Here is a 26,479-nt window from a genome sequence, read left to right on the forward strand (position 1 = left end):
CAAGCTTCCTGTTTCACGATCTGTGGATGCTGGAGTGCTGACTAGTGCTGAGAACATTCAGCTTCTGGAAGAAAAGGCGAAAAAAATGCGAGAACGAAAGCGCAGAGAGCCTGCTTTGAAGAAGAAAGGCAATGTCCAGTAAAAGTGTAAGCCGAAGACTGCAGATCATCACAAGCAGCGGAAAGATCGGTCCCCAAAAAGCTAGCCCAGACAAAAACCATGCAGCGGAAGAGTTTGGCGGTTCCCCTGAAGCAAGAGTAGAAAACAAACAACTACAGGAATACGCAAAGAGAAGACCAACAAGAAAGATAAAGCCACCTAAGAAATCTGACGACACAGATTTTGAAAAACTCGCATTTCTTAGTTGTCAAGAAAGTGAAGGATTTTGAAGCTAATGTAGATTATAAACTCGCACGACAACAAATTAACTAAGGCAGCAAACACGAGTCCAATGAGTTGATAAAATATGTCGTCTGTAGCTAGAGTTAGAAAGCTTTAGTTTTTTCCTAGTGGCTGATGCATGAGTATACTAACTAGTTACTGGCTAGCTAGAGTTGTGCCAGTTATATATGTTGTTGTTCGTGTTTGTTTTCTTTACTTAGCTAAGTCGTTTGGTGCAAAAACGAATATAAACTGAAAAAGTACTTGGTATACGCCATTGTATTTTTGCAGTATTGGCATGAGTTGCAAGTAATATAGGTATGCATACGTTTACCTTTTCTCGTGTGTGTGTGTGTGTGTGTGTGTGTGTGTGTGTGTGTGTGTGTGTGCGTGCGTGCGTGCGTTCATGCGTGCGTGCGTGCGTGCGTGCGTGAGTGTGTGCGTGCGTGCGTGCGTGCGTTCATGCGTGCGTGCGTGCGTGCGTGCGTATCTACTCACTGCATTAGTATGTTACTTAATTAAGGTAAGTGAAGTCTGCATGCTATTGCTCATGTTACAATACTTACTGAGCTATATGCTAGTGAAGCAAATGATTTTTCTAGAAAGAGTTAGCTCACAAGACTCGCAACGTCTCCGCATCGGCACTTTTAAAAATAAATCTTTTCTAGAGAGGCGTTAATTTATTAAGTTAATTAATGTCATATGTGCAAACTATTAGCCAATTTCTCACTCGTCCTTACCCATGCATGTATAACAGTTAGAATTTATTTAAAACATGAATTTTTGCGTTTATTTCGCGCATCTAGTGGGCAGACATGCAACAGAAGAGCCAAGTCAGGTCATCTAGTAGTCTCTGCGATTAATTCTTTCGATACAGAGACGAGTCAAAGGCTCTTCATTCTCGTTGGGCCTTTACAAAACGTCTGCAGTCAGCATTAATACAATTCATTGCGGTTCTCGCCTATATTGCACTCGCATCAAGCAAAATCGGGTGTCCGATACTAGAGAACAAGACCCGTCCCTCTTCTTCAGTTTCCAGGAGAGCAACGTGCAAAGCTGTCCATCTGTTGTTATCACTGCGAGTAGAAGAGACATGTACCTATTATTTCAAGGTGCAGACAGTGAACTGTGGTGTACTGTCGAAAGCAAAACCGGCGGCTGTCCGATATTTGATGGACGTGTCCGATATACGGGAAAGCAGCGGAAGTTCTATTTTGTCACCGTTAACAGCAATACGCTAAGTGATCAAGCTGAATCTAGCACGTCGTGTTACCGTGTGACTACTCTCTACATTCATGCCTTAGATACAAGAAATCTTTGTCTGGTTTCCTTACGCCAGTGTCCGATATTGGAGAGTGTCCGATAATTGATATTAGACTCTACAACCAGCTGTACCGAATGCCGGAACTTTGTTTACTATAGTCAGAGCAGCTACAACCTTCGCCTCTTGTAAGGGGTTGATATTAATACTACGTTACGCGGGCACAGCCAGTAGCGGACTACCACAGTGTGCAGTGTACATCACCCATCGGCATCCTGATACATGGTGTCAGGAGTGAGTCGTTCCCATGGCTGAAGGAAACGTCAAAGGGCTTGAGAAGCAACCCAAGCGTGACGAGAAGTCTGACAGAGATGCCGCATCCCGAACAGCGCTCAATCAGGTAAGCACGTTGCTGATGCAAGGAGTGTTGACAACGCCCGGGCCTTTACGCGTCGAGGGCGACGGAGCGCGCAACTGGCGTACTTGGCGCCAAATATGAGATGGTTATGCCACAGTGTCCCGGATATACGAACAATCTGACGAATACCAACTAGCGACGTTCATCATGTGCCTGGGGGAGGCTGATGTGGAGGTGTATAACGCATTAAGTTTCAATAACGAGGCAGACAGACGCAGCCTGGCCGCGGTCTTGTCAAAAATGGAGCAACATTTCATTGGCACAATGAATGTTACGTATGAGCGGTTTTTTTTCAGAACCAGGACGCAAGGACAAGGAGAGACTTTTGAGCAGTACTTACTAGCTCTTCGCACTCTTGTCAAGACCTGCAATTTCCAGACAATGTCAGAGGATATGATCCGGGATCAAATTGTCCGTGGAATCACAAAGGAGTCCGTAATTACGCAAGTCTTTGCTGCAACGAAAGAACCTGAGCCTGTCCGTCTGTATTGATATATGTCGAGCAGCAGAGCGATCTGCACAGCAATCAAGGGTTATGGGTGGTCATGAAGAGGTACACGCAATGCGCCAGTCAGTCAGGCGCACATCAATGCCACAAGCAAAACCAAAGGCAAGCAAGAAGACGTGTGGGTACTGTGGGCAACAACATGTGAAAGGAAAATGCACAGCTTATGGCCACGAATGTACAGCATGTGGAAAGAAGAATCACTATGCTGGGGGTGTCGAAGCACGAAAAGGACCACAGTCAACTGGACTGAGCAGGAGAGTGAGGGGGAATCAGAACACCTGATGACCCTAACACTAACTGAAGAAATTAATGCAGTGCAGCACCCAGTTTCCCCAAAACAGCTGTTTGCATACATGGAAGTGGAAGGCCAACGAGTGCGGTTCCAACTGGATTTGGGTGCATCATGCAATGTTATTCGACGACAAGACTTGGTACCCACAGTGGTCCTTGAGAAGACAAACCAAATGCTGTGCCTTTACAACCGGAGTCAACTAAGACCATTGGGCAAGTGTTTGGTCAATATTAACAACCCTAAAACAGGTAGAAAATACAAAGCCAACTTTGTTGTTGTGGACGATGCTTCCACATCACTTTTGGAAGCTGGTCGATACAACAGATAGATCTGGTGAGGATACAGCACGAGAACATTACGGCGGCAACCCTTCAAGCTCGGTGTCAGGACAACGTTGACAGTACAACTACTCACATGTCTGGTCAGAACGTTAGTCAAAAGCCCGTTCAAATACCTGATCTCTTACAGGCGTATAAAGACGTGTTTGATTGCTCTTTGGGATGTCTGGGGAACCACTTCATCTCGACATTGAGGACTCAGTAACTCCGGTGCAAATACCACGCGAAAGGTTCCCATTGCACTTAGGCAACATCTGGAAGCGGAACTAAAGCGCCTGGCGAGTTTGGGAGTGCTAGAGCCGGTTGAGGGACCTACAGACTGAATATCCAGTCTAGTCGTGGTGCGCAAGCCCAACGTCACCCTGCGCATATGCCTGGATCCTAAGCCCCTCAACAGGGCACTCAAACGTAGCCATTATCCTATGCCAACGATAGAGGATCTGATACCCCAGCTCTCCAAGGCTAAGGTGTATACTGTATGTGACTTACAGAATGGGTTTTGGCATTTCGCATTAGATCATGAGTCAAGTATTCTCACAACCTTTGGAACGCCGTTTGGTAGGTTCCGATGGAAAAGAATGCCCTTCGGCATCAGCCCAGCATTGGAACTTTTCCAACGCCGCCTCCAATCAGTCATCGATGACCTACCAGGAGTATACACGATTGCGGATGACGTGCTGATAGTGGGTGAAGGCGATACCCACGAGACAGCGTGCCAGGATCATGACAAGAAATTGGCCAGTTTTTTTGATCGATGTCGAGTGCGCTGCATCAGGCTCAATCGAAACAAAATCAAGTTACGACTTCCTAAGGTCAAATACATGGGTCATATCCTTACTCCCAACATGTTGAAGGCTGATTCGGACAAATTGAAAGCTATACTGAAAATGGAGAACCCCACTGATGTGGCTGAGGTGCAGCGTTTAATTGGCACGGTCAATTATTTAGCGCGTTTTTACCCAATCTGTCTAGCATCTGCGACGAGCTTCGACAATTGACCAAGAAAGATGTGGAATTTTGTTGGACATCCCATCATGATCAAGCTATACAGCAGATTAAAGCGGCCATAACCACAGCACCCGTGCTTAGGTACTTTGACCCGCAGATGGATGTCACCCTCCAGTGCGACGCGTCAGAGAAGGGTCTGGGTGCTTCTCTTATGCAACAAGGACAACCGGTTGCCTATGCTTCGCGCGCGCTAACAGACACCGAAACACGCTATGCGCAAATAGAGAAAGAACTGCTGGCCATCGTATTCGGAGTCACAAAATTCCACCACTACGCGTATGGCCGCCATGTGACGATTGAGGGTGACCACAAACCCTTGGAAGTGATTGTCCAAAAACCGATTCATTCTGCGCCGAAGCGTCTTCAAAGGATGCTAGTACAGTTACAGGGTTATGACATAACGGTCACGTACAAGCGGAGTAAAGAGATGTTCGTAGCAGATACGTTGTCGCGAGCATATTTACAGAGTCAAAGCAATCATATCCCCTCCACAAACGGGTGTGAATCCATCAGTCTGTTGCAGTCAGTTTTCGAGCAGGAGCTTGAATTTGTAAACCTATCCCAGCATCTACCAATCTCCGAATCCAGGCGCGAAGAAATTCAGGTGGCTACATAACAAGGTGAATGTCCGCAGGAGGACAAGCAGCTCGTTATGCGAGGATGGACACAAAGTAAGACGCAGGTACAGCAGACAGTAGCACCTTATTTTCCTTGGCGCGACGAGATCGGAGTACAAACGGCGTATTATTTCGCGGAGAGCGAATTATAGTCCCTGGAGCGATTCGTCAGAAAATTATGACCGCGCTTCATTCTTCTCACATCGGCATTAATGGTAGCCTACGACGAGCACGCGAGCTGTTCTACTGGCTCGGAATGAATGACCACGTAAAGACGTTCATTCAGCGATGTGCTACATGTCGTGAAGTAGATCCAGCTTAGCCGAAACTGACTCTCATCCCGCATACCGTCCCATCTCGACCATGGGCGAAAGTAGCCGTCGATTTCTTCTTCGTTGACAGGTATGACTATATGGTCACGGTTGACTACATGAGCAATTTTTGGGAAGTAGACAGGTTGGACAGCCTCACTTCTCAAAGCATCATCTAGAAACTGAAACCGCATTTTGCACGGCATGGCATACCGGATACAGTAATGTCGGACAATGGACCCCAGTTTGTTTCAGGAGAGTTTAGTCGTTTCAGCCAGAACTGGGGTTTTGATCATGTTACTTCGAGCCCCTGCTACCCACAATTGAACGGAAAGGTGGAGAATCTAGTAGAAACTACTAAGCGTCTGATAGCGAAAGCCAGGCAGTCAGGGGGCGTTCCGTGGCTTGCTTTCCTCGAGTTCCGAAGTACTCCCAGCCAAGGGTTCGCAACCAGTCCGGCACAACGTCTCATGAACCGGCGCACTAAAACTCTGTTGCCTATGTCGGAATCTCTACTCATGCCCCTTGAATGTCCGGACGAATCGGCCCAGCGAGAACACCACAAAGCTCAGCAAGCCCGTTATAACAACCAGGGCGCCACAGACCTTCTTCCTCTGCAGCCTGGAGACATTGTCCGTGTCCAACCACGCCCCTCATCGTCCACATGGCAGAAAGGCACCGTCCAAAAGAAGGTGGGCATAAGATCGTATCATGTCAAAGTGGATGGAGATACAGGTGGAACATACGTTCGCAATCGACGACATCTGAGGCGATCCCACGAAGTCACTACGGAAAAACATCCTCTCCAGACTCAAGTCTCAGAACAACGCAATGCAGAATCCACAGCTACAAGGAAGCAATCAGCCGGCCAGTCGTCGTGTCATACCACGTGGAGCGGTCGAATGGTGAAGCCCCCGAGTATTTGGATGATTACACCACCTAGATATACTAATATATAATAGATAACTCTAGCTAAAACAGTACAGGTTGTAGTTAATGACTCCTAGATAAGAGTTGCCAGTGATTGACGGAAGGAGATTGCCAAGCCATAGACAGGACAGTTTTTTAGTTGTTTTTTTTTAATCAAGGGGAGATGTAAGGGGGTTGATATTAATACTACGTTACGCGGGCACAGCCAGTAGCGGACTACCACAGTGTGCAGTGTACATCACCCATCGGCATCCTGATACACCCCTGCTTTTCCTAGGTAGATTACGTCAAGTTCTTGTCAACGCGCGCTACGCAGCAATCGACTTACTTGCAAAGGTAAAAGAGCGTTTTGGCACTTCAATCATTCCCTCTCATTGTCGTCTTCTTTGTTGAACGGCTAGTTCGTTCAAGCGGCAGCCTCTACTCGTCCTAGTGGGGGCGTGGTTGTAGGAGAAATGACTCAGAATTGCTGTCAAGCACTCTAGGCAAGCGTTCTGCCTTCTGCGGCGTTTCAGATAACTGAATTTAATCAAATGCAGTTATTTGAAATCTAGAGCTGTTGCTGAAAAGGTAGGAAGGCAAGAAATGGGTGTCTGACAATCGGGGCCGTTACCACGGGCGTTTGACTGACTGTAACTCATACAGATCTTGCAGGGTAACACCACGATTTGTATGTAAAGAGTTGTTGATTAGCAATATATAAGTAACTAGGCTGAAGGATGCGTGTGCAATCTAAACGCTACTGTCCGGTGAACAATGCGTTTGTCCGATGAACGGGGTATGCAAGGCTCCGCACAGTTTTCAATCTCACTCTAAGCAGAGAAGAGGTACAATGTTCTCTTTTGGTGTGCTCAATTACAACTTGGATACCTACATTTATAATGTGGTAGGGACTGCATTCAAAAACGGATAACTGAGAACTCGCGTCCGGAATATGATGGTGTCCGAGGAACGGGGCCGCGCTCTAGAACCGGACATCCTAAAGTATAGATATCTCGGATAAATGCTCAGTCATCGTGTTTCCTTCCAGAATCCTAGAGGACTTTCTTCTATGATTTTACTCCGATGGGCATTTTCTCGAGGTGTCAAATTGCTCTTGAACTGACTACGTCACTGTCGTGGAAAAGGAAACAAGAAATCAAGAAATCTGTTACTGCAAACGACGGCATCGTCTCTTACATTATTACGAAACAGGTCGTTTCTTACAAAGATAGCCTGCCACCGTGCGGCCCGTAGACGTAGCTGTTGTTGCAGACCAGATTCGTAGTTGTGAGTGACGTCGAGAAGACCAGGAGCTTTCCTTCATACAAATGTCGAACTGCAGCGAAATATGGCGTGCCGGTCGTCTCTCTGGCATTTTTAGAAGAATGCTGCAAGGCCGAGAAACTGCTAGACTCCGATCCGTTTGTAGTGTTTGGAAAGACGGCGTCACAAGAATTCAGTTCGGGAAAAATTATTGGTTAGTCGATATTGTTTGCATGAATTTTTGATGTGAAGAATTGTATTTGATGGTGTGTGTGCACGATAAGTGTCTAGACAAGGAGGGAAGAAGGAGAGACGGATGCGACCTGCTATCATGATCAATATGAATAAAGTGGAGTGAGTCGTAATAGAATTAGTCAGATATACATACTTAATATGAATAATGAATAATAATGTATAAATAATACGTAATGATATATAAATAATAAATGTATTTGTTTGTGTTTGTTTGCTTGTTTGTTTATTTCAACAATGTGTTAGCACTGTGCTGTTAAATATGGTGCATGATGATCGAGCAACTATGCTAACACTTGCAATAAACAAAAAAACAAATAATTAAGTAATTATTTATAGTTAATTTTACTGGTACAATATTGAAAGTAACCTACTGAGATATTATTGCTGATGGGAATAGTTTGTGCTTAGATTATAATGTCTAATGCTGGTATGATATGACAGTACAGTTGCGTGTCACTTGTCCGACTCTCACTTATCCAACACACGTCGGATATCGACAGGTCAAGCTTGTCACTTGGGTGATGATAGGACAGATATAGGACAGATATATGATATGACAGATGATATGACAGACAACACATCCTGCATATTATATAAATTTACAATCAATCATGAAAAGTATAATTTATATCTCTAGATCAATAAGACATGCGGTATAATATGAACAATAGTTGAGTACGTAACAGCTTCATTTATCCAACATTTTCATTTATCCAACGGATACAGTCCCAAGGGGTTGAATAAGTGACATGTGACTGTATTTTTTTCTCGTATTCTGGTAGTGGTCATTACCACGTACTGTTGAGTTTTTTTATATGAATGTAACTGTGGATTACACAGGGCTGTAGGAACCGGTCTGGTCGGTCCTGTTTTGACCGGACCATATTTCAAAAACTGTACTTCCACCAGTCAACAATTGCCTGAAACTTTTGGTTGAGAGTATATGTGATTAAATAAATAATATATTATAGTTTGAATGAAAGTAGATTATAGCATCTTAACTCAATTGCTATTTATGCTGCCCTGAGAGCGTGGAGTAGAAAGACATTGTGGAGTCATGTATTACAGTAATTGTTAGTAAACGAGAGTAATTTATTCCAGAGGCCATTGTGCAATAGATACCAGTATGCTGGAAGACTGCTCTCTTGGCATGTGTTATCCTTGGACCACACCCTCTTAGCACGTGTTAGTCCGGACCGTTTTTAAAATGCTACCTACGGGCTTGTTACTGTTGATTTCAAGATAGATTTCATTGAAAGACTTAGAGTGAGATAATGGTTTTGTTTATTGTTTATTTTTTGTGTGAATATCATTCATGTGGACTATTCCTTGAACAACTGTGTCAGTTACATCCTGTTTTCTTTAGAGTGTGGAAGTTTGGCGACTCTTCTTGTCCTGTGTTTGATGAAGATGCTTACGAAGTTGCAAAGAGTTCAACTTTGAAAGTCAATTTGCAAAGTTATTGGTTTTATTTTATTCTAACTTGTAGCCTTTGTGCAGTCTGTAAACTCCAAGACTGGTCAGACTCGATTCTTCGTTATTGAGCTTCATGTGTCACCTTCTGCATGTCAGACACAGATATCAGCAGACAGTCCATATAGAGTGTTTACCCATTCTGGGACATTAGGCACCAGCAGTGATGTGAGATGTGGACTCTGTTGTTGACTTGATCATGTGGCAATGATTGTGTTGCTAGACGGATGAAACCGGACAGATGGAATGTCGATTCTTTACTAAAGTAGCAGAAGCAGAATATGTGTACGGTCATTTGTATCAGCAGCACACAAAATCGCCTCACAACATGAGCAAAGTTCAATTTTTATCACCTCGAATTGGATCAGTCAAGCTAAGAAAGGTAGTCGTTGTTACGACTGGTTTGTACTGTACTATTGTGCATGTAGCAACTCTCTATCATACTTATATGTAATTTCAGATTTTTGCTGAGCTGAGATTATCAACTGGTGTGCAGTCTATACAGCCTCGAGTAGCGAGATTAGTCAACTGCATATGGTCTGAGGCAAGCGGTGAACTATCATCAATATTGAGTGTTCCAGTTGAGTCCATTAAATCTGATGATGCTCGAAAAGCGGAAGGCTTTCTTTTGTCAATCCGGAAAGTTCTAAATGATGGAACAATAGACAGCGGAGACAGAAACAAAGAGCTGCAGAGGCTGACCAGAGAATTCTATTCTCTTGTTCCTCACTCTGACCAATCAGATATAATTGATACAAAGTTAAAGTTGGCTAGAAAACAAGATCTGTGCCAGGTAAGTTTTCAAAGTGAAATGTGATTGGTAATTATGGTTATAACACATGTATCTTAATTTGCCTTGCAGTTGATAAAGGATGTCGTCTCTGTAAGTGAAGCAACTGATTGGTCAACAAGAAGCAGCGTGCAAGCCAAACTGCGAGCTTTGCGGTGTGAAATTCAACATGTAGAGCCAGACAGTCAGGAATACTGCCAGATACAGAATCATGTCCTGAGCCATGAGAAATCGTAAGGAATTGTGTCATCTCTAGATTGTAGTGGGTACATAGATATTGTCGTGTTATAGACGTTGTGGATTGAACGTATTCTCGATTTATGCTATTCATCGGGCATCAGAAGATTCTAATTTTGCTAGCCATTTGGACAATCGACAGCTCTTGTTTCACGCTTCACAGGTCATTTATGTAGCAAACATGTCTCTGCTGTTTGTGTGACTATTCAATTGATTAGGTTGCCAACTTTGTGGGGATTCTGTCGAGGTTCTGAATTTGCAAATGCCTTCTCTGTCTTTGTTTGCAAAATATTTCTGCTTGTTAGAGGACTGCTGCTGCCTAAGATAGTGGTGGATGATTATGGTGGTAAGAGAAGTGACCCAGGAATGTTGGGCAGTGGAATCTACTTTGCGAGTGCATCCAGGTGAGCAAGACGATTGCAACTTTCTTGTGCAATATTTTACTGTAGATAATGTTTCCTGTAGTACTAGCGCTAAGTATTCATTTCCTGGTAAGTCTTGTGGCACTCGATTCATGCTCATTGCAGAAGTAGCACTAGGACGTGTCAGCGTAAGCTGGTTTAACATAGTTGTTACACGTGCAATGCAATGTTTATGTTTATTTCAGTCAACATATCATAAGAATACAGAGTTGGTTGCACCACCTGATGGGTTTAACAGTGTTCATGGCGTGGCCATTACAGACTCCAGTTCTGATTTGGAGTTTTCAGACTTTAAGGTGTGACATCTGTTGTTGCTTGTATGGGAACACTACTGATTGAGTTTGTTATGTAGGATGACGAATTTGTTGTTTATGATGTCAGGCAACAGAGACTGAGGTTGATCCAACTACCTTCAGTTATGTATCATATTGCAATTGGCTTACATTAAAATTTGTTGTTGTGAATGTAGGTATTTGGTTGAATTCAACTTACCTAGTGATGATATCAAAACAGATTCAAGTGAGGATGCTGGTGATTGTTCATCTGAGACTGAGGACATAGAGATGCTGGATGTCCATCTGGAAGCGAATGAAAGTAGCATTGCTGGTATGTTGAGTTGACAATATTGACTATGTGACAGTTGGTTTGATTATAACTTACTTGTCGGCAGAGATTGACTTGCATGATGTTCAGAACGTTACTGACCCCCTCAGTAAAGTCAAAGCCGGTCTGCTTGGCAGTGGAGATGCTGCCGTACCTCTTCAGTCTGTTCACGTTCGAGCCAAACTTCTCGACTTAGCCACCCAAGTGGTTGTTCTGCAAGCATATCATAATGAGAGCACGGTTCCTATCGAAGCCAAGTATGTATTTCCACTGGACGACATGGCTGCTGTTTGTGGCTTTGAGGCATTCATCAATGGGAAACACATAATCGGAGAAGTGAAAGAGAAGGAACAGGCACACAAAGAATACAAGGAGGCAATCAGTCAAGGACACGGTGCTTACCTAATGGACGAGGAAACACCCGTTAGTCATCTTACATTAGACGGCTAATTTTGTACTGGTATACTTACTGGCTGTGTTAACAGGATGTGTTCACTGTGAGTGTTGGAAATTTGTCACCAGATGCGAACGTTCTAATTAAGATTACTTATGTGGCCGAGTTGGCTGTGGAAGGAGAGCACATTGTGTTTCGACTACCCGGTAGCGTCGCACCGTGGAAGAAAACTGCAGCTCTCGGTGAAGTGACACAGGCAAGCTTACTCAATCAAATATGGTTACTCTAAGTACATATACTGAAGATTTCATTGATAGACTGATGTAGACACAGTCAAAGTTGAGCAAGATACGTCAAGGTACAGGCAGTTGTTGTGCAGCCATTGTTAACTGCAAACTTATATTTAACTAATATGTATGCCCAACTGACTTTCACCTGGATTGTGTACTTGTGCATTACTTCACTTAATTAAGTATATAGTTGACTTGGCTGACTGTCTGGATACAGAATATTCCTTTACTTGGTTCAAGGTTTATTATTTAACTAGCAAAGGGCTCGGCTTTGTCTGGGCAAATAGAGCAGGATTCACGTTCAATTAACACAAGTTTCTGCGTGGTTGAGATGCCTGTATTGTAGAGCAAATTAACTCGAATCGGGCAGAGACAACACAAAGTCCCGAATAATTTGTTCCTAGGGTGGCGATTGGCCTGGCAGGTTTGGCGTGATTGATGTTACAGACAGACAGACAGATCAGACTTGTGTGTGTGTGTGTGTGTGTGTGTGTGTGTGTGTGTGTGTGTGTGTGTGTGTGTGTGTGTGTGTGTGTGAGTGTGAGTGTGTGTGTGTGTGTGTGTGTGTGTGTGTGTGTGTGTGTGTGTGTGTGTGTGTGTGTGTGTGTGTGTGTGTGTGTTTTAAGTACTTTATTTTTGTTGTCTTGATGCTTTACAAACTAAATTTATGAAGACTCCAAACTTTTGACGTGTTTCATAAGGTCAGTGTGGTTGGAAATGATTGCATGTCTTATTGCATACTTGCCTCTCCAGCAAGATTGAACTGCAGCATACATGTAAGTACAATCAACAGTTGGCCAAGGAAGTTGTCATATCAGTTGGGATGGCAAATGTTAGGTCATGCAAAATTAATTGGTTTTTGATCGTCAGCCTCTTTTGGGCTTGACCCATTAATTTTTTATTTTTCTATTCTGGGTTTGAACTTTGTGTAGTAAGTCCTTACCAAGTAGTGACACTTGTCTACAGTTGTGTGTGACGCGTTGCTCGTTTATTGTTCACGTTTCTTATCCTTTGTTGAGACCAAGGCCCTTTGCTGTTGCAGTTTATTATGCGTAGCAAGTTTTGATGATATAAGAATATAAATGAATAAATGAATAAAATAAAAAAATATAAAATATAAAAATGTAAAAATATAAAAATATAAAATATATAAATATATAAATATAAATGTAAAATATAGAAATATAAAACATGAAAATGTAAAATTGTAAAAATATAAAAATGTAAAAATATAAAAATATAAATGTAAAAATGTGAAAATACAAAAATGTAAAATATAGAAATATAAAAACATGAAAATGTAAAATTGTAAAAATATAAAAATATAGAAATGTAAAATATAGAAATATAAAAATATAAAAATATGAAAATGTAAAAATATGAAAATATAAAATATGAAACTATAAAATATAAAAATGTAAAAATGTAAAAATATATATATATATATATATATATATATATATATATATATATATATATACAAGCCGTTCGTCTGTCCCAATTGTTTCAGAAATTTTGACGTTCAATATGTAAGTAATTTTGCATGGCCTTGTCTGATTATATTATTTAGTATCTGAGGTTTATATAACTAAGTAGATTCCTGCATGTACGCGAAATGTTATTTGTAACAAGTTGGTCTATTTGAGGTAAATACTTAATTAATTATTCATTCAATTACTACATATGAGTGTACGGAGTTGCTGCTGATTGTGCATTTCTTGCTATTAGGTTTTCAGTGCAGATTTCAATAGAAATGCCATTTGAGATCAAATCAATTCAGTCTCCTAGTCACAAACTAAAGACAAAGGCACGTTTCTTTCAGTTAGTATAAACACCACGGTAGGTTTCTAAATTTGTATGTTCGTGTGCAGAGGACGGCAACGATGGCGATGGTGGAATTGCAAGATGGTCAGCAGTTGGACGATGGTTTACAGTTGCTTGTCGGTCTTGCTGAAATTCACGTTCCACGCATGTGGGTTGAAAAGTATCCCAGTTCTGAGCACAGAGTGAGAGCTAATTGTGGTATATGTATACAGCAGTATACTATGTCAGTACATTTTTGTTTTGTGTATCGTTAGGCTTGCATGCTGACGTTCTATCCCGAGTTTGAGGCTGACTTTGACAATGATTATGAAGTGATTTTTGTTTTGGATCAGTCCAATTCAATGAAGGTATGCGGTTGGTACACTACAAATAGATGAATCGTAATTTGATTCTTGGGTGTGGTCAGGGGTCGGCTATTGAGGATGCTCGAAAGCTGGTGATGCTTGCATTGCATCACCTTCCAAATCACTGTCGATTCAATATCGTTGGATTTGGATCCGGTTAGTCAGGTCAATGTATTTATGTGATTGTGTTCTCTAACGTCATGCACGAAACTGTAGCTCACGAGGAGCTCTTTCCTGTGAGTCAACACAAGAACAAAGAAACAACGACTGCAGCACATCAATACATCAGGGTGCGTTGATGTAGTCAACACTCAGTATTGATTTGTTGTTGATGTCTATCATCTGTATGGCAGTCATCTAAAGCTACACTTGGCAGTACCGACTTTTGGAGACCTCTGAGGTCATTCATGTTGACAGCACCTTCAGACAGCAATGACACAACTACTTTGCCTCGAAATGTTTTTGTCTTTTCGGATGGTCATATTAGTGAAGAAGAGGCGACGCTGGAATGTATCAGAAAGAGCTGTCATCTTACAAGAGTCTTTACTTTTGGAGTTGGGTAATAACACATGCAAGTTATGATATTTATGTTTTACATGATATAGACCTATATATACTGTATTTAGGTCAACGGCTAATCGTCACTTTTTACGCTCAATGGCGCATGTGGGAGGCGGTTGTTCAGTTTTCTTTGACTCGAAGGCAAAAAGCAAATGGGAAAGAAAGGTGAGTGGTGGGTGGAAGCCACTTGCAAGTTTTGTGTCACTACATTAGTGTTGTCTAGGTAAAGTCACAGCTGGAAAAAGCAGGACAGCCGGTCTTGACTTCTGTTGAAGTTGACTGGCAACAGTTTGATGACAAGAAGACATCGAAACCTGTTCAGGTGTTGCAATAATTTAGGCTAGGTCACTGGATAGTAAGAAGGATGCTAATTGTTTGCGTGCTAGGCGCCTGCAGAGATTATTTCGCTGTTCAGTGGATCGAGACAAGTGGTATACGGATTTGTTGACAACTGCACAATGGTAGGATGTCAGCTATTGCTAATGTCATTCAGTAGATTACGTTTTATTTATGTGACCACATTGCAGGCTACGTTGACGGCTCATATCGGTGGGAAGGAAGTATCTACAGTGGTATCCACTTCTGACTTGAGTGTGACAACTGGGAAAGTCAGTACAGTAGCAAATGTTGTGAATGTTGTTGTTTATATAACGTGGTTGGTTGTTAGATTTTGCATCAGTTGACTGCAAGAGCGATAATCAGAGACTGGGATGAAGGCACTCTGGCTGCCGACAGGCTTGAACACGAAGTGGACGTTTGTTTGTGAAGCATTAGATGAGAGTGAGAATGTTGCTTTCTGTAGATTGTGAAACACGACCGGAAGGCGTACATTATCAACTTGAGTAAAGAATATTCCATTGTCACACAATTTACCAGCTTCGTTGCTGTTGAACACCGAGACGAGGTACTATGAATATGACAGCAAAAGATGTCATACATTGACTCAGTATTTTTGCAGTCTGAACAACTTTACAGGTCGAGTGGTCCATCTATCGAAGAGCTTGTTGCTAAAGAGGATATCGATATTTTGCCGTATATCGGGTGGGCTGATTATGAAAAAGAGAAAGGAAAAGAACGTGCATTAGAACTGGTGAATGCTTCGAGTTGATGAGAGGTTTTGTGATCGGTTGATAACTGAATGGTTGTAATTTTCAAGAGTGCCGAAGAAACGATTGCGCTTGCTCTGGAACAAGGGACATCTAGTCAAGACTTCTCTGTCTTGCAGGCAGAACGTGCATTTCGAGATGCACATGAAGTTGCTCAGAAACACTTGGTACCCAACCATCCTTTGCGTTTGAAGGTATTTTGTCGATAGAGTTATAATACTGTGTTTTATTTACTCTGTGTGTTATTGGTAGGCATCTCTTGCTTTTGCATCCTTTTTGCAGGATGTGAAGATGGAAACAGAAGAAGCCTGTCGGTTGGCACAGGAAGCATTTGATGGTTTAAGCATGTCTAGATTTTGCCTTGGTGTGTGGTCATTGTTTGTGATCTGTAGATGCTATCTGTGAGTTGGACACGTTGAGTGAGGAAAGCTACAAAGATAGCACACTCATCATGCAAAAGCTGCGATACAAGCTGAGCGTGTAAGTTGTACAAAAATACCCTGAAAGAACAAATTTGTGCAGGAGAAAACTTGTGATGTTTCTACAAACATCACTACTTGTGTGGAATTAATTTGTGCAACAATAAGGCCATGCGCAAGGGAAAAATATATGTAGAATTTATTTTGTGCGATGGGCTTGTGATCGCACAAAATCGCACGAATTTTCTCCTCTCACAAATTTCTTCTTTCAGGGTAGTGCCTTACATATGCATTGTTGTACATCTAAACTTATGTACCTGCATTAATTACTGATAAGTGGACTGTGGAATTCGTGTTAACACGGATGACATTGGTAGTATCGTTGACTGATGTCGATGAGTACTTACTAGCTTGTGTAGAAGCTTTTTGTTTAGTGTATAACTATGTGACGACTGTATTGTAACGAGTCTTCCCTAGTAAAGAACTTGAGTTTGTCGAGATGTCCTGTAGAGCTATTATACGTCACTGTCACTTATTTGGATGTTCACGAGATCAAACAATGTTTTTGTTTGTTTCTGTCTTTGTAGTTTTATTTAGGACATTGGTTATGGAAATGATTACGTAAGTATTACCTAAATCAGAGGTTTAGACAGCAATATTTAGAAATTGCAATTTTGCCAGACGCTAAATCTCATGAACTTCCGGTTTAAGGATGAGTTAATTAAATAAATAATTTATATGCGACAATTATTACTGTGTGAATTGTTTTTAACATTTTAGTATTAACAAACTAAATGCCGTCTTCCACTTCCTAATTTGCGTACACTGCACTGTAACTGGTGTATTTCATACCACCATTCATGATTGCTTATTTTGTTATTTGCGCTGCCCAGTCATCAAGTGAACTAAAATTACTCTTTATAGCGCGAGTTAAATGGTCAAGCCTACTAGCACATGTTAGACTGGACCAATTAGTATTTGCTGTCTATGAGTCTAAATGCATAGCCAACAGATACCAATTGTCAAGGAAAGGCTTTACTAGCATGGCAGTTACACAGCAAACGTTGAGCTGGATCATTTGTTCAATCAGTTGTGTTCTATTCTAACGTTCAAAAATGGTTAAATGTTGGACACAAATGTGTCACTTGCTCAAAGAAGAAGAGGCTGTGATGTTCAAAGAATCGTTTGGGGTATGTGAAGGGAGATTATGGCATTAGAAATCTCAGTCTGTTGTGTCGTGGTTTGACAAACTGATGTCAGACTTTGATGTTGATGAAAGTTAATCGTGAGAAGAAACGATCATGACAAACCGCTTACATATGTACACACAAGACATACAAACAAACAAACGTAGTGATATACTGACATACAGACTGGAAGTCAATTGAGCCCCTTAGAGTAAGCTTCTCACAAAGCAGGCCACTGCTCACTGTGGTGTCCTTCTTTTACGCTTGTAGCTTAATAATGCTAAACGTGATAAGCAGGGCTGGTCACTTTTAGTTATAAACTCTGTTGCAATTTCTGGTTGTTTTGTTTGTTGCTTTCTTATTGTGATGACATTTGAGGCATGATGCAACGTTGTACAGATGTTGTGTGTATTTAGATGGAAAGGAGATAAGGAGTTTGATGAAATCGAAGAGATGATGTATGATATGTTTATGCCTGCAAAAGCATGCACAGGCATGCCTGTTGAGCTCTTCGGTATGCTTGAAGAAGAGCTTTATACACCACCGCTGTATGAAGGTATGTGAAATTTTTAGCTTTTGTCAGACGTACGTTGGTCATTGGAATAGTTTTCTTGCCAAACACAGTTCACGTGATGTAAAATGTTTACTGGACAAATAGTCATTGTAGGACTGGAAGGTGATGGCACTACTGAGATAAACTAAGACATTAAATATCACGATTTAACTTTGTATATAGCGTCCGGGGCTTGTATTCGTTGTTAGCAACTGGATTGTGATTGTACTTTGTTTGATTTTAACAAGTAAGCAACAGTGTAATGATTTGTTACTTTGTGACTGCGACCGGGTGTCATCAGTAGAAGAGGTATAGTTGTCACACAGGGTTCTGCCCGTAGTGGTCAGAGGTGGTTGGACCCGATACCATCACTTGCCAAACACCGACCATCACTCCACATGTTTTGATCACCACTATATATTTTAGCTAGTGTTTAGTTGTACCAATGGATGGCAGAAATCTATCCGTGCCATAGTAGAAATGTGAGACTGATCATCATAATTCCCAGACTGTTGACAGAAGTTGCAGCTTTTTTAGTTCGCTCTTTCAGATCATGGACCATAAATGGTGTGATACATTCTGTTTGGTGCTTTGTTGTTTGTTTTGTGACGATAATTGATTGTCCGGGAGCTTACTCTACTTTTTTGTTGGATGTCTGAAATAGAAATAAACCACGCTCTTTATTATTTTAATTATTGCAGCGGATACCTGACCACCACTCTGAAAATCCTGGGCAGAACTTTGATATTAGTTGTGTATGTTGGGTAATTACATCAATCGGAGACAAAACCCTAATTATAAAGTGCACAAGATGAACGTTTTATCGTTTTTATCTATGAAAAACTATGCATGTCAGGTCTTATTTGATATCAGTAAGCCAGTGGGAGTACAGTGCGCAACAGTTGCTTATATTGTTAGTACAGTCAGAGAGATGGATTAGACTGTTGTCTAGGAAACAATGGTCACATTGGTTTGTTTGGAAGGTAATACGTTTTGTTTAGCTGCAGATATGGCTTTTGGATTTTGTCAACCACCTGCACCACCTGTACCACCACCAGTACCATCACCTCCATCTTCTGGAGTTGAGTCAACGTGTGACACATTTTATTTTGCTGATTATGAATGTGCAGAACCTGTAGTCATCGATACGGGAATGGACACTGTGAAGGTAACATGCCGTGGTTGTTTTCATCTACGAATGTTTACTCTTTGTATGCTACAAAATGTTTTGTGCGCGTGATTTACAATAGGCCGGTGTGGCTGGAGACGACGCACCAGGTGCAGTCTTTCCTGCTTTAGTTGGGAGACCCAGACATCAGGTATTAGTGCCCACGATGTTATTGTTATTGAGCTTTACCAAGTGCTTGGGTAATTAATTGTGTAGGGTGTGATGGTGGGAATGGGCCAGAAGGACAGTTATGTTGGCGACGAGGCAGTCTCTAAACGAGGGATACTGACAATGCGTAGCCCTTTTGATCTGCCTCCTGAACTGCCTCCTAAACAAAAACTGAAAGCAAAAGTTGTTTGCGACTCTTCTGTAGCAGGTATGTGACTCGTATTCTGCTTGGTGGTTATTGTGTGGTAGCCAGAAGCTGTTACAACAGACAGTATGTACAATCATAGTGATCAATCGTAACAGCTATACCTTGGTGTTAATTAAGCAAGGGCGTCAAGTACTATGGGCTAGGGTATGCGCTAGTCCCACTTTTTGATGGCATGGTTTGTTAATAATTATTATTGTATTCAATCTCAATTTGTTGGAGATCATGCAGTCATAGTGTATGGTGGAACATAAATTATTAATTTTATATATTTTATATACAATATATTTTATTAAATTCAATTTGTGTTTGATTAAGCCAGCTTAAATTTTAATATAATTTTAATTAAAGTAATATATATATATATATATAACGCTAGAATGATTTCTAGCCGCATGCTTGCGGAAGTAGATAATGTTTTAAGTTGGGACTTCCCTGTATGCTATTAGTTGTTCAATATATATATATATATATATATATATATATATATATATATATATATATATATAACACAAATCACGTTTAATAAAATATGTACAATCAATATATGTATTAATAAATAAAAATTCAAATTAGGTTAATTACATGTATTTTATATTTTATTGAATGTGATTTTTGTTTAAAACAAATTTAAATTTATATATATTTTGAATTTATTTATTATGTATATTTTTTATATTTTTATTTTATTGAATCATCCTAGTTTTGACATGACATGCGTTAGCCTCATCCCCAGACTCACGTGAGCCTGTCAGTGTCCGGTTCTGGTATGACAATTTCAGCTCACGCGAGTCTGGGTAAAGACTTAGACTTGGAACTCCTAGCGCGAGGTTCCTGGAGGTTGCAAACCATAGATTTCTCATCATATTGACAACTAGCTAAAGAACTGAAAAGTGTAGGCGATCTTGTGTTGCAATTTACTGCTCTCTGTGCACGATGTCTCTAGATAGCTCGTGTAATACAATTTCTTAAAATTAGTTGTCGCAATTATTGAAATTTTTAGGAGCCCTCACTTTTTGACCTACGTGACGCCCTTGTATTGAGTATGCTAACTTACTGCGTACTTTTTTTGCATTACATGAATAGACATAGACCTTTCATGCCTTGTACTTTGAGTTCTTCATTACTTTTGCAGAAAAGCAAGATATGAAACGTGTAGTAACACACGTTCACATTGAATACGTGATTAGATGACAATTTGGGTGTGGAAACATACACAAAATATTAACCCCGGAGTTGTTGTTTCGTTTTGTTGGGAATTAATAGGTTTGACCTTTCATTCTCTTGTGTCTGTTTTGTGTGACTGTCTAGCTTCTTCAAGAAAAGCCATTGAAAAGGAATTGTCGTCGACCAGAGTCGTAAAAGGGGCTGCAAGTAGTGATTCAATGAAAGTGTTGCAAGACAGTCTTAAATTGCATCCCAGTACGGATGAAGACAAGCTCCAACTAACTGCAGCCCGTCATATGAAAGCCGATGAGAAGAAGAAAAGTCGTACTGATGTAGCTGATGAAGACCACCGACCAGTGGTATTCAGACGCCTAGTTAAAAAGCAACACTATCATGGAGGCAAACCACCACTACCACCACCACCAGCTAACGGTCGGTTTCAAGTGGAGCTAGGAGGCGTACTACCACTACCACCACCACTAGGAGGTGTACCACCACTAGCACTACCACCACAAGAAGGAGGTGTACCACCCCTACCACCATCAGGAGGCGCACCACCACTACTACCATTAGGAGGCGCATTACCACCACCACAACTGCTAGAATGCGGAGCTAGCTTATCACTATTACCACCACTGCCAGAACGACGTCAACGTCAAGAGAGAGCAGCGCTGTCTATATCGTCAAGTGATAGACAGATTGCAGCACTAGCAGTACAAGCACAACCACCAATGCCAGTACGATCTGCTGCAGCAATACAAGTACAAACACAGCTAGCAGCAGCACCAGTACCACCACGACCAGCACTACGACCATCACCAACAACAGTACAACCACCACCAGCAGCACAACGACGAACAGTAGCTGTACCAACAGCACCATTGTCATCAATAAGATCATCACCACGAGCTTTTACATCGACCGGTGAATCACGTCGTCGGGTGCCAGCTATAGCTTCATCTCTATCATTTGATTCAAGATCAACAGGTGTAATGCTAGGACCAGGTTTCTCACAATTATGTGGTGAGTCTGTACAAGAGCAGGCAGACTTGCTGTGGAACTGTCTTGCTTAATTAAAGTGGAACATATAACATTAAAATTTATTATTTTAATTTAAATTTGGTTTAAGTAAACACAAATTACATGTATATATAATAAAATATATAAATTAGTATTTTATATGAACCATAAATATACAAAAATAATATTTTGTATTCCACCCTAATGACTGAGTCAATTGTATACGTTGTAAATGATATTTTGTCGTCTAGGAGCATCATTGGCAAGCAGCGAATTGAAAGTACGATCATCGAGCGATCGTTTGGGTAATCCACTCATTACGTGTCTAGACACGTTAGTATCGCGTATAATTACTTTTGCGCATTTAGATTCTGAGCGTGAGCGGCGGCCGTCTAGGGAGACCCGCCGTTCCATGGTAATGGCCGAACAGGAGGAGTTTTGTGGTGAGATTGAAAGTTGATGTTACAAATAGATGTTGATATGTATAGACTCGTAGCTTTCGGCGATACACGGGTCTGGGAGGTCGACGCTACGCAGCAGCCTAGTCTCGCGTAGCCAGACCTTTTGCACCGCGTCATACAGTCAAACGTCGCGTCTACACGTCTCCCTCCCCCCCCCCCCCCCCCGACCGCTTGAGTTTCGCCCCAGAAGATCTGGCCACGCGAGACATCCCGGATGAAACGAGACTTATTGAAAGAGATCTTTCGCCTCGCAAAGGCCGGGGAACGACCGACTAGACCCTCAAGCGTACTAGCTCTCTTACTTACCCTTTGACTCCTTTACATAAGCATAATTGCTGAATACTTTGTCGTTGCTTAGACGTTCTATCGATGTCACGGACGGAGATCAAAGGTCTGTGTAAATCCATCATATTTTAACACAAGTTTAATACTTTCGGTATTTAGAATATGCGAGCGCGTGCTGGAAACACGTGCTGCGCGGTACCGAAGAAAAGACACTGACTGGTAAGCTTAAGAAGAAAGAGAGCGACAAGCAAATGCGGGCAGAACGTACGTTGCTCACAGTATCACAGTTGAGTCGAGTAGAATGCAGAAATCTGACTTATTCAGTAAAAGAATTTCCTGTCAAACGCTTGTCATCGCGGATGAGCAGGTACACAGTGGCGGGGTTCACAGGGGGCGACGGCGGCGGCGACGACGGCGACGACAGCAGTGACGACGACGACAGCAGTGACGACGACGACAGCAGTGACGACGACGACAGCAGTGACGACGACGACGATAGCAATGACAGCTGGAGTGAAAGTCTTGATGATTCAGAAAAAAGACTAGACGACATACGTCACTCGGACCAACAAAGTACAGACATTCGACGTCCAATTGCTTGTGGAAACCCGGATGACATACCGAAATTCTTCAGTGTTCAAAAGCCGGTTAGTTCTTTCGCTATAGTCAACGCATCCCCAACAATATTGAGTTGCTGTGTTCATGCAGGAGGGGTATTGGGAATTTACTGAGCATCTCGGCACTCTGTTGAGCTTAGATCTGAAGAATTTGCGCGAGAAAATTGAGTCCGCTGGTCTGAAGTCTTTAGGTAAACAATACTGAATCGGAGCGATTGACTCTGTTTGCATTGTCACGCTATAAATGGTCCTCACCATGACTGTTTCAGAACCAGTTGAGGTCTATAACTGGTCCTGAACCGGTTTATGTCTATAACTGGTCTAGAACCAGTTGTGGTCTATAGCTGGTCCTGAATCAGTTGTGGTCTATAACTGGTCCTGACGCAGTTGTGATCTATAACTGGTTCTGAAGCAGTTGAGGTCTATAACTGGTCTAGAACCAGTTGTGGTCTATAACTGGTCCTGACGCAGTTGTGATCTATAACTGGTTCTGAAGCAGTTGAGGTCTATAACTGGTCTAGAACCAGTTGTGGTCTATAACTGGTCCTGACGCAGTTGTGATCTATAACTGGTTCTGAAGCAGTTGTGTTCTACAGCTGGTTGCGAACCAGTTGTGGTCTATAACTGGTTCTGAAGCAGTTGTGTTCTACAGCTGGTTGCGAACCAGTTGTGGTCTATAACTGGTCCTGACGCAGTTGTGATCTATAACTGGTTCTGAAGCAGTTGAGGTCTATAACTGGTCTAGAACCAGTTGTGGTCTATAACTGGTCCTGACGCAGTTGTGATCTATAACTGGTTCTGAAGCAGTTGTGTTCTACAGCTGGTTGCGAACCAGTTGTGGTCTATAACTGGTCCTGACGCAGTTGTGATCTATAACTGGTTTTGAAGCAGTTGTGTTCTACAGCTGGTTGCGAACCAGTTGAGGTCTATAACTGGTCTAGAACCAGTTGTGGTCTATAACTGGTCCTGACGCAGTTGTGATCTATAACTGGTTCTGAAGCAGTTGTGTTCTACAGCTGGTTGCGAACCAGTTGTGGTCTATAACTGGTCCTGAACCAGTTGAGGTCTATAACTGGTCCTGGATGACCAGCTTGATTGCGGTAATATGGCTCGCAATTAACCCTACATATAGTAGCCCTAGCCCTAACTCAAACCAAACAAACCCTATGTCTGACCAGGACCAGTTACGGTTAGGACCGGTTGTCGCGTGATCGGACGTATTTGACGTTTGCCTTCCGTCTCTAGGATCTACCATCTACAGCAAAGCGATGCACCTCTTTGCAACCGCCCTGGTTATCATCTATCTACGCCACCACTTCCCCCACCAGTTCCCATTGCTGCCGGGCCTGCTCAAGGGTTATGGCGATATCGACGTCAAGTGGCAACAGAATATGACAAACGCACTGCGTTGGTTTCACGAAACCGAGAAAACCATTCCGTCACTCTGTACTCGTTTGGAAGTCGCAAAGTCGTACGAGAATTTCGCAGAGATAGCATTGGGAATTCGAGAGAAAGTGCAGTAGTGTTTTTTTTCTTAACTATATAACTAGACAATGGTTTGCTGGATTATAGACTATGCTTGCTTTTTTCGTTTCTAGCTAGTTAGTCGGTGGTGTGTGTGTGTGTGTGTGTGTGTGTGTGTGTGTGTGTGTGTGTGTGTGCGTGCGTGCGAGCGTGCGTGCGTGAGTGCATGTTTACGCTCCGGTGGAGCATGCATCCTTCCGTAGAAAAGGTTTCAGACAAGCAGATTGGAGTCCGACTTAAAAATCAGTCTGAGGTTTACGTTACGAGACGCGGTACCAGCAGCATTTACGGCTTGACACTCATATGCCCGTTGATCCGAGCCTCTGACATCAGTGATAACCAACGAGCCGCTTGATGTTTGGCTGTAGCGACTGCCAGAAATTCTCCATCTCACCGTCGGCGTTCCACCGACCACAATCGGTTTAGCTTCGACGAAAGAAATTGGAGGGATAACTAGGAAATATATAGCGGTCACTGCATAGAGTACGTTGAACCACCAAACAGCAACTTACCTTGAATGTTTAATGTTCTTGTTACTGTCGAACTGCCGACGTAATTCGTGGCTTGGCATGTGTACTGTCCAGCATCGGTTGTTTGTACGGATTTGAGCGCGAGGAGACCGTCGTGGCTGTCGACGAAGCGGTTGACATCAGTCAACGAGCTCTCGAAAATGTGAGTCCATTTGAACGTTGGAGACGGGTCACACTCGCTTATGTTGCACCTCCATTCGTGACCGGCCTGCGATCCAGCACACCAGCGGCCGTTACTCAGAAGTTATTAACTGCTCCGAAAGAATTTGTAGGTCAACAGGACTCGCTTTGGTGGCTAACTAATTGCCGAGCGTAGCTATAATAATTAATTATTAATTAATTGTCTTCGTATACCGTACAAGATGAATAGAAAAGTTCTAGAGCCACAGATCACTACTAAGACCAGATAACGTGCACTACAACTGTTGCACATCAAATAACACGTGGTTTTTAAGCCCAGAGCTTCCATACCAGTTTCTATACGCTTTCTCTAATTTCATCAGTGGTGAACTACATCCATTAGAAAAGGGAGTTTGCAACCCCGTTTACCTCTATCTGGATCCGGGCCTGTCTAATTCGGCGGCCTCACTCTAATGCTGGAGAAGAACTGATTTTCAGCATGATCCGGAAGAACAGGAGTGAATCTCGACCGTGGCTGAATGCAGAAACGACTCTAGCATCTATTGTAATGACAAAATTAGCTATGACCCAGAGTACTGTTCTGAAGTTTGAGCCAAATCTATCTAGAGAGCTCCTATTCAAAGCAAAAACGGCTACAGCAAGATACAACAAAACACGCAGGAATGATAGTTAGATGTTGTTTTGAGACGGAATTAAGTGAGGTTGCTTTAGTTAACTTAATTAATTAACATTAACTAATGGATTTAGCAAATACCCTGTACATATATCCAGATTCAACGGGAGAGGTATATAGTTTCGTGTTTGTAAAGATTTATGTATCTAGTTGTTTGTGGATAAGCCCATATGCAGATCTAAGTACACTGTACTGATGAAAATCTGAGATCTCGCGTATTTTCAGTATTCCATATTGGATTGAAACGTTAAAAAAGGAAGGGTCGAAAACGACGGATAAGGTGGGGTATTTTCTTTTTCAGAAGGCTTAGGAAGCCCTTCCAACCTTCCATCCTCTAGCGTGGAAAGCACGGAGAGAGTGATTCACGTGACCTAAAGTCCCAGAAGCATACCGCGCAATTGCTAGTGAAATGACTACACTGTACTGTGTCTGAGAATTCAAGTCCTACGGAGCTCGTAGAGATTCTTAGATGTGTTTGTTGCTATGGAACCACATAAGGTGAGAAAAGAAGGCTAGTCTTGGAGTGATTCGGCGACTCTTTCGCTTATTTAGGTAACTCTACGGTTCCACACTGTCGTCAAGTACCTCTATTGCAAGAGCAGCAGCAACGGCGGAAAGAACAATTTCCATCGTTGGTACGAGCATGCGCGTGTAGCAATTCTCGCGCTAGCAAAAGCTCCTCCTCCTCGCGTGATTCATGTGCAGCGACTGCGCGAAAGAGCCTGGCTTGCGAGGCTAATGCGCATGCCAGAG

General features: G+C 42.2%; 3 protein-coding genes across 3 annotated transcripts; 2 read left to right on the top strand and 1 right to left on the bottom strand.

Moving 5' to 3' along the window:
- The first annotated feature begins 5,358 nt into the window (after window positions 1-5,358).
- Window positions 5,359-6,093, top strand: LOC134184142 (uncharacterized protein K02A2.6-like). The gene has a single exon (XM_062651756.1). The coding sequence runs from the start codon at window positions 5,359-5,361 to the stop codon at window positions 6,091-6,093; it is 735 nt and encodes a 244-aa protein (XP_062507740.1).
- Window positions 6,094-6,992: 899 nt separating this feature from the next.
- Window positions 6,993-24,606, top strand: LOC134184328 (protein mono-ADP-ribosyltransferase PARP4-like). The gene is made up of 46 exons (XM_062651994.1): window positions 6,993-7,258; window positions 7,319-7,523; window positions 7,594-7,663; window positions 8,931-9,009; window positions 9,065-9,205; window positions 9,261-9,419; window positions 9,498-9,830; window positions 9,900-10,060; window positions 10,119-10,227; window positions 10,283-10,311; window positions 10,370-10,468; window positions 10,530-10,614; window positions 10,672-10,782; window positions 10,839-10,882; window positions 10,956-11,092; window positions 11,157-11,512; window positions 11,575-11,739; window positions 11,801-11,841; window positions 13,502-13,580; window positions 13,645-13,779; window positions 13,852-13,944; window positions 14,004-14,097; window positions 14,158-14,231; window positions 14,295-14,500; window positions 14,568-14,667; window positions 14,726-14,824; window positions 14,889-14,963; window positions 15,030-15,110; window positions 15,170-15,250; window positions 15,305-15,406; window positions 15,461-15,592; window positions 15,659-15,802; window positions 15,861-15,945; window positions 16,001-16,088; window positions 17,631-17,770; window positions 18,769-18,935; window positions 19,018-19,086; window positions 19,152-19,311; window positions 20,620-21,498; window positions 21,747-21,800; window positions 21,864-21,938; window positions 22,315-22,347; window positions 22,401-22,505; window positions 22,566-22,888; window positions 22,950-23,049; window positions 24,104-24,606. Exons 1-46 carry the CDS (start codon window positions 7,130-7,132, stop codon window positions 24,379-24,381), a joined length of 6,504 nt encoding a protein of 2,167 aa, XP_062507978.1. The 5' UTR covers window positions 6,993-7,129; the 3' UTR covers window positions 24,382-24,606.
- LOC134184143 (peroxidasin homolog) lies at window positions 24,594-26,356 on the bottom strand. Its single transcript, XM_062651757.1, has 3 exons — window positions 26,312-26,356; window positions 24,895-25,120; window positions 24,594-24,835 (listed from the first exon to the last, which is right to left on the bottom strand). Exons 1-3 carry the CDS (start codon window positions 26,354-26,356, stop codon window positions 24,594-24,596), a joined length of 513 nt encoding a protein of 170 aa, XP_062507741.1.
- Between the last annotated feature and the right edge of the window lie 123 nt (window positions 26,357-26,479).

This window comes from Corticium candelabrum, chromosome 9, assembly GCF_963422355.1.
Source record: "Corticium candelabrum chromosome 9, ooCorCand1.1, whole genome shotgun sequence".
Taxonomy (NCBI): Eukaryota; Metazoa; Porifera; class Homoscleromorpha; order Homosclerophorida; family Plakinidae; genus Corticium; species Corticium candelabrum.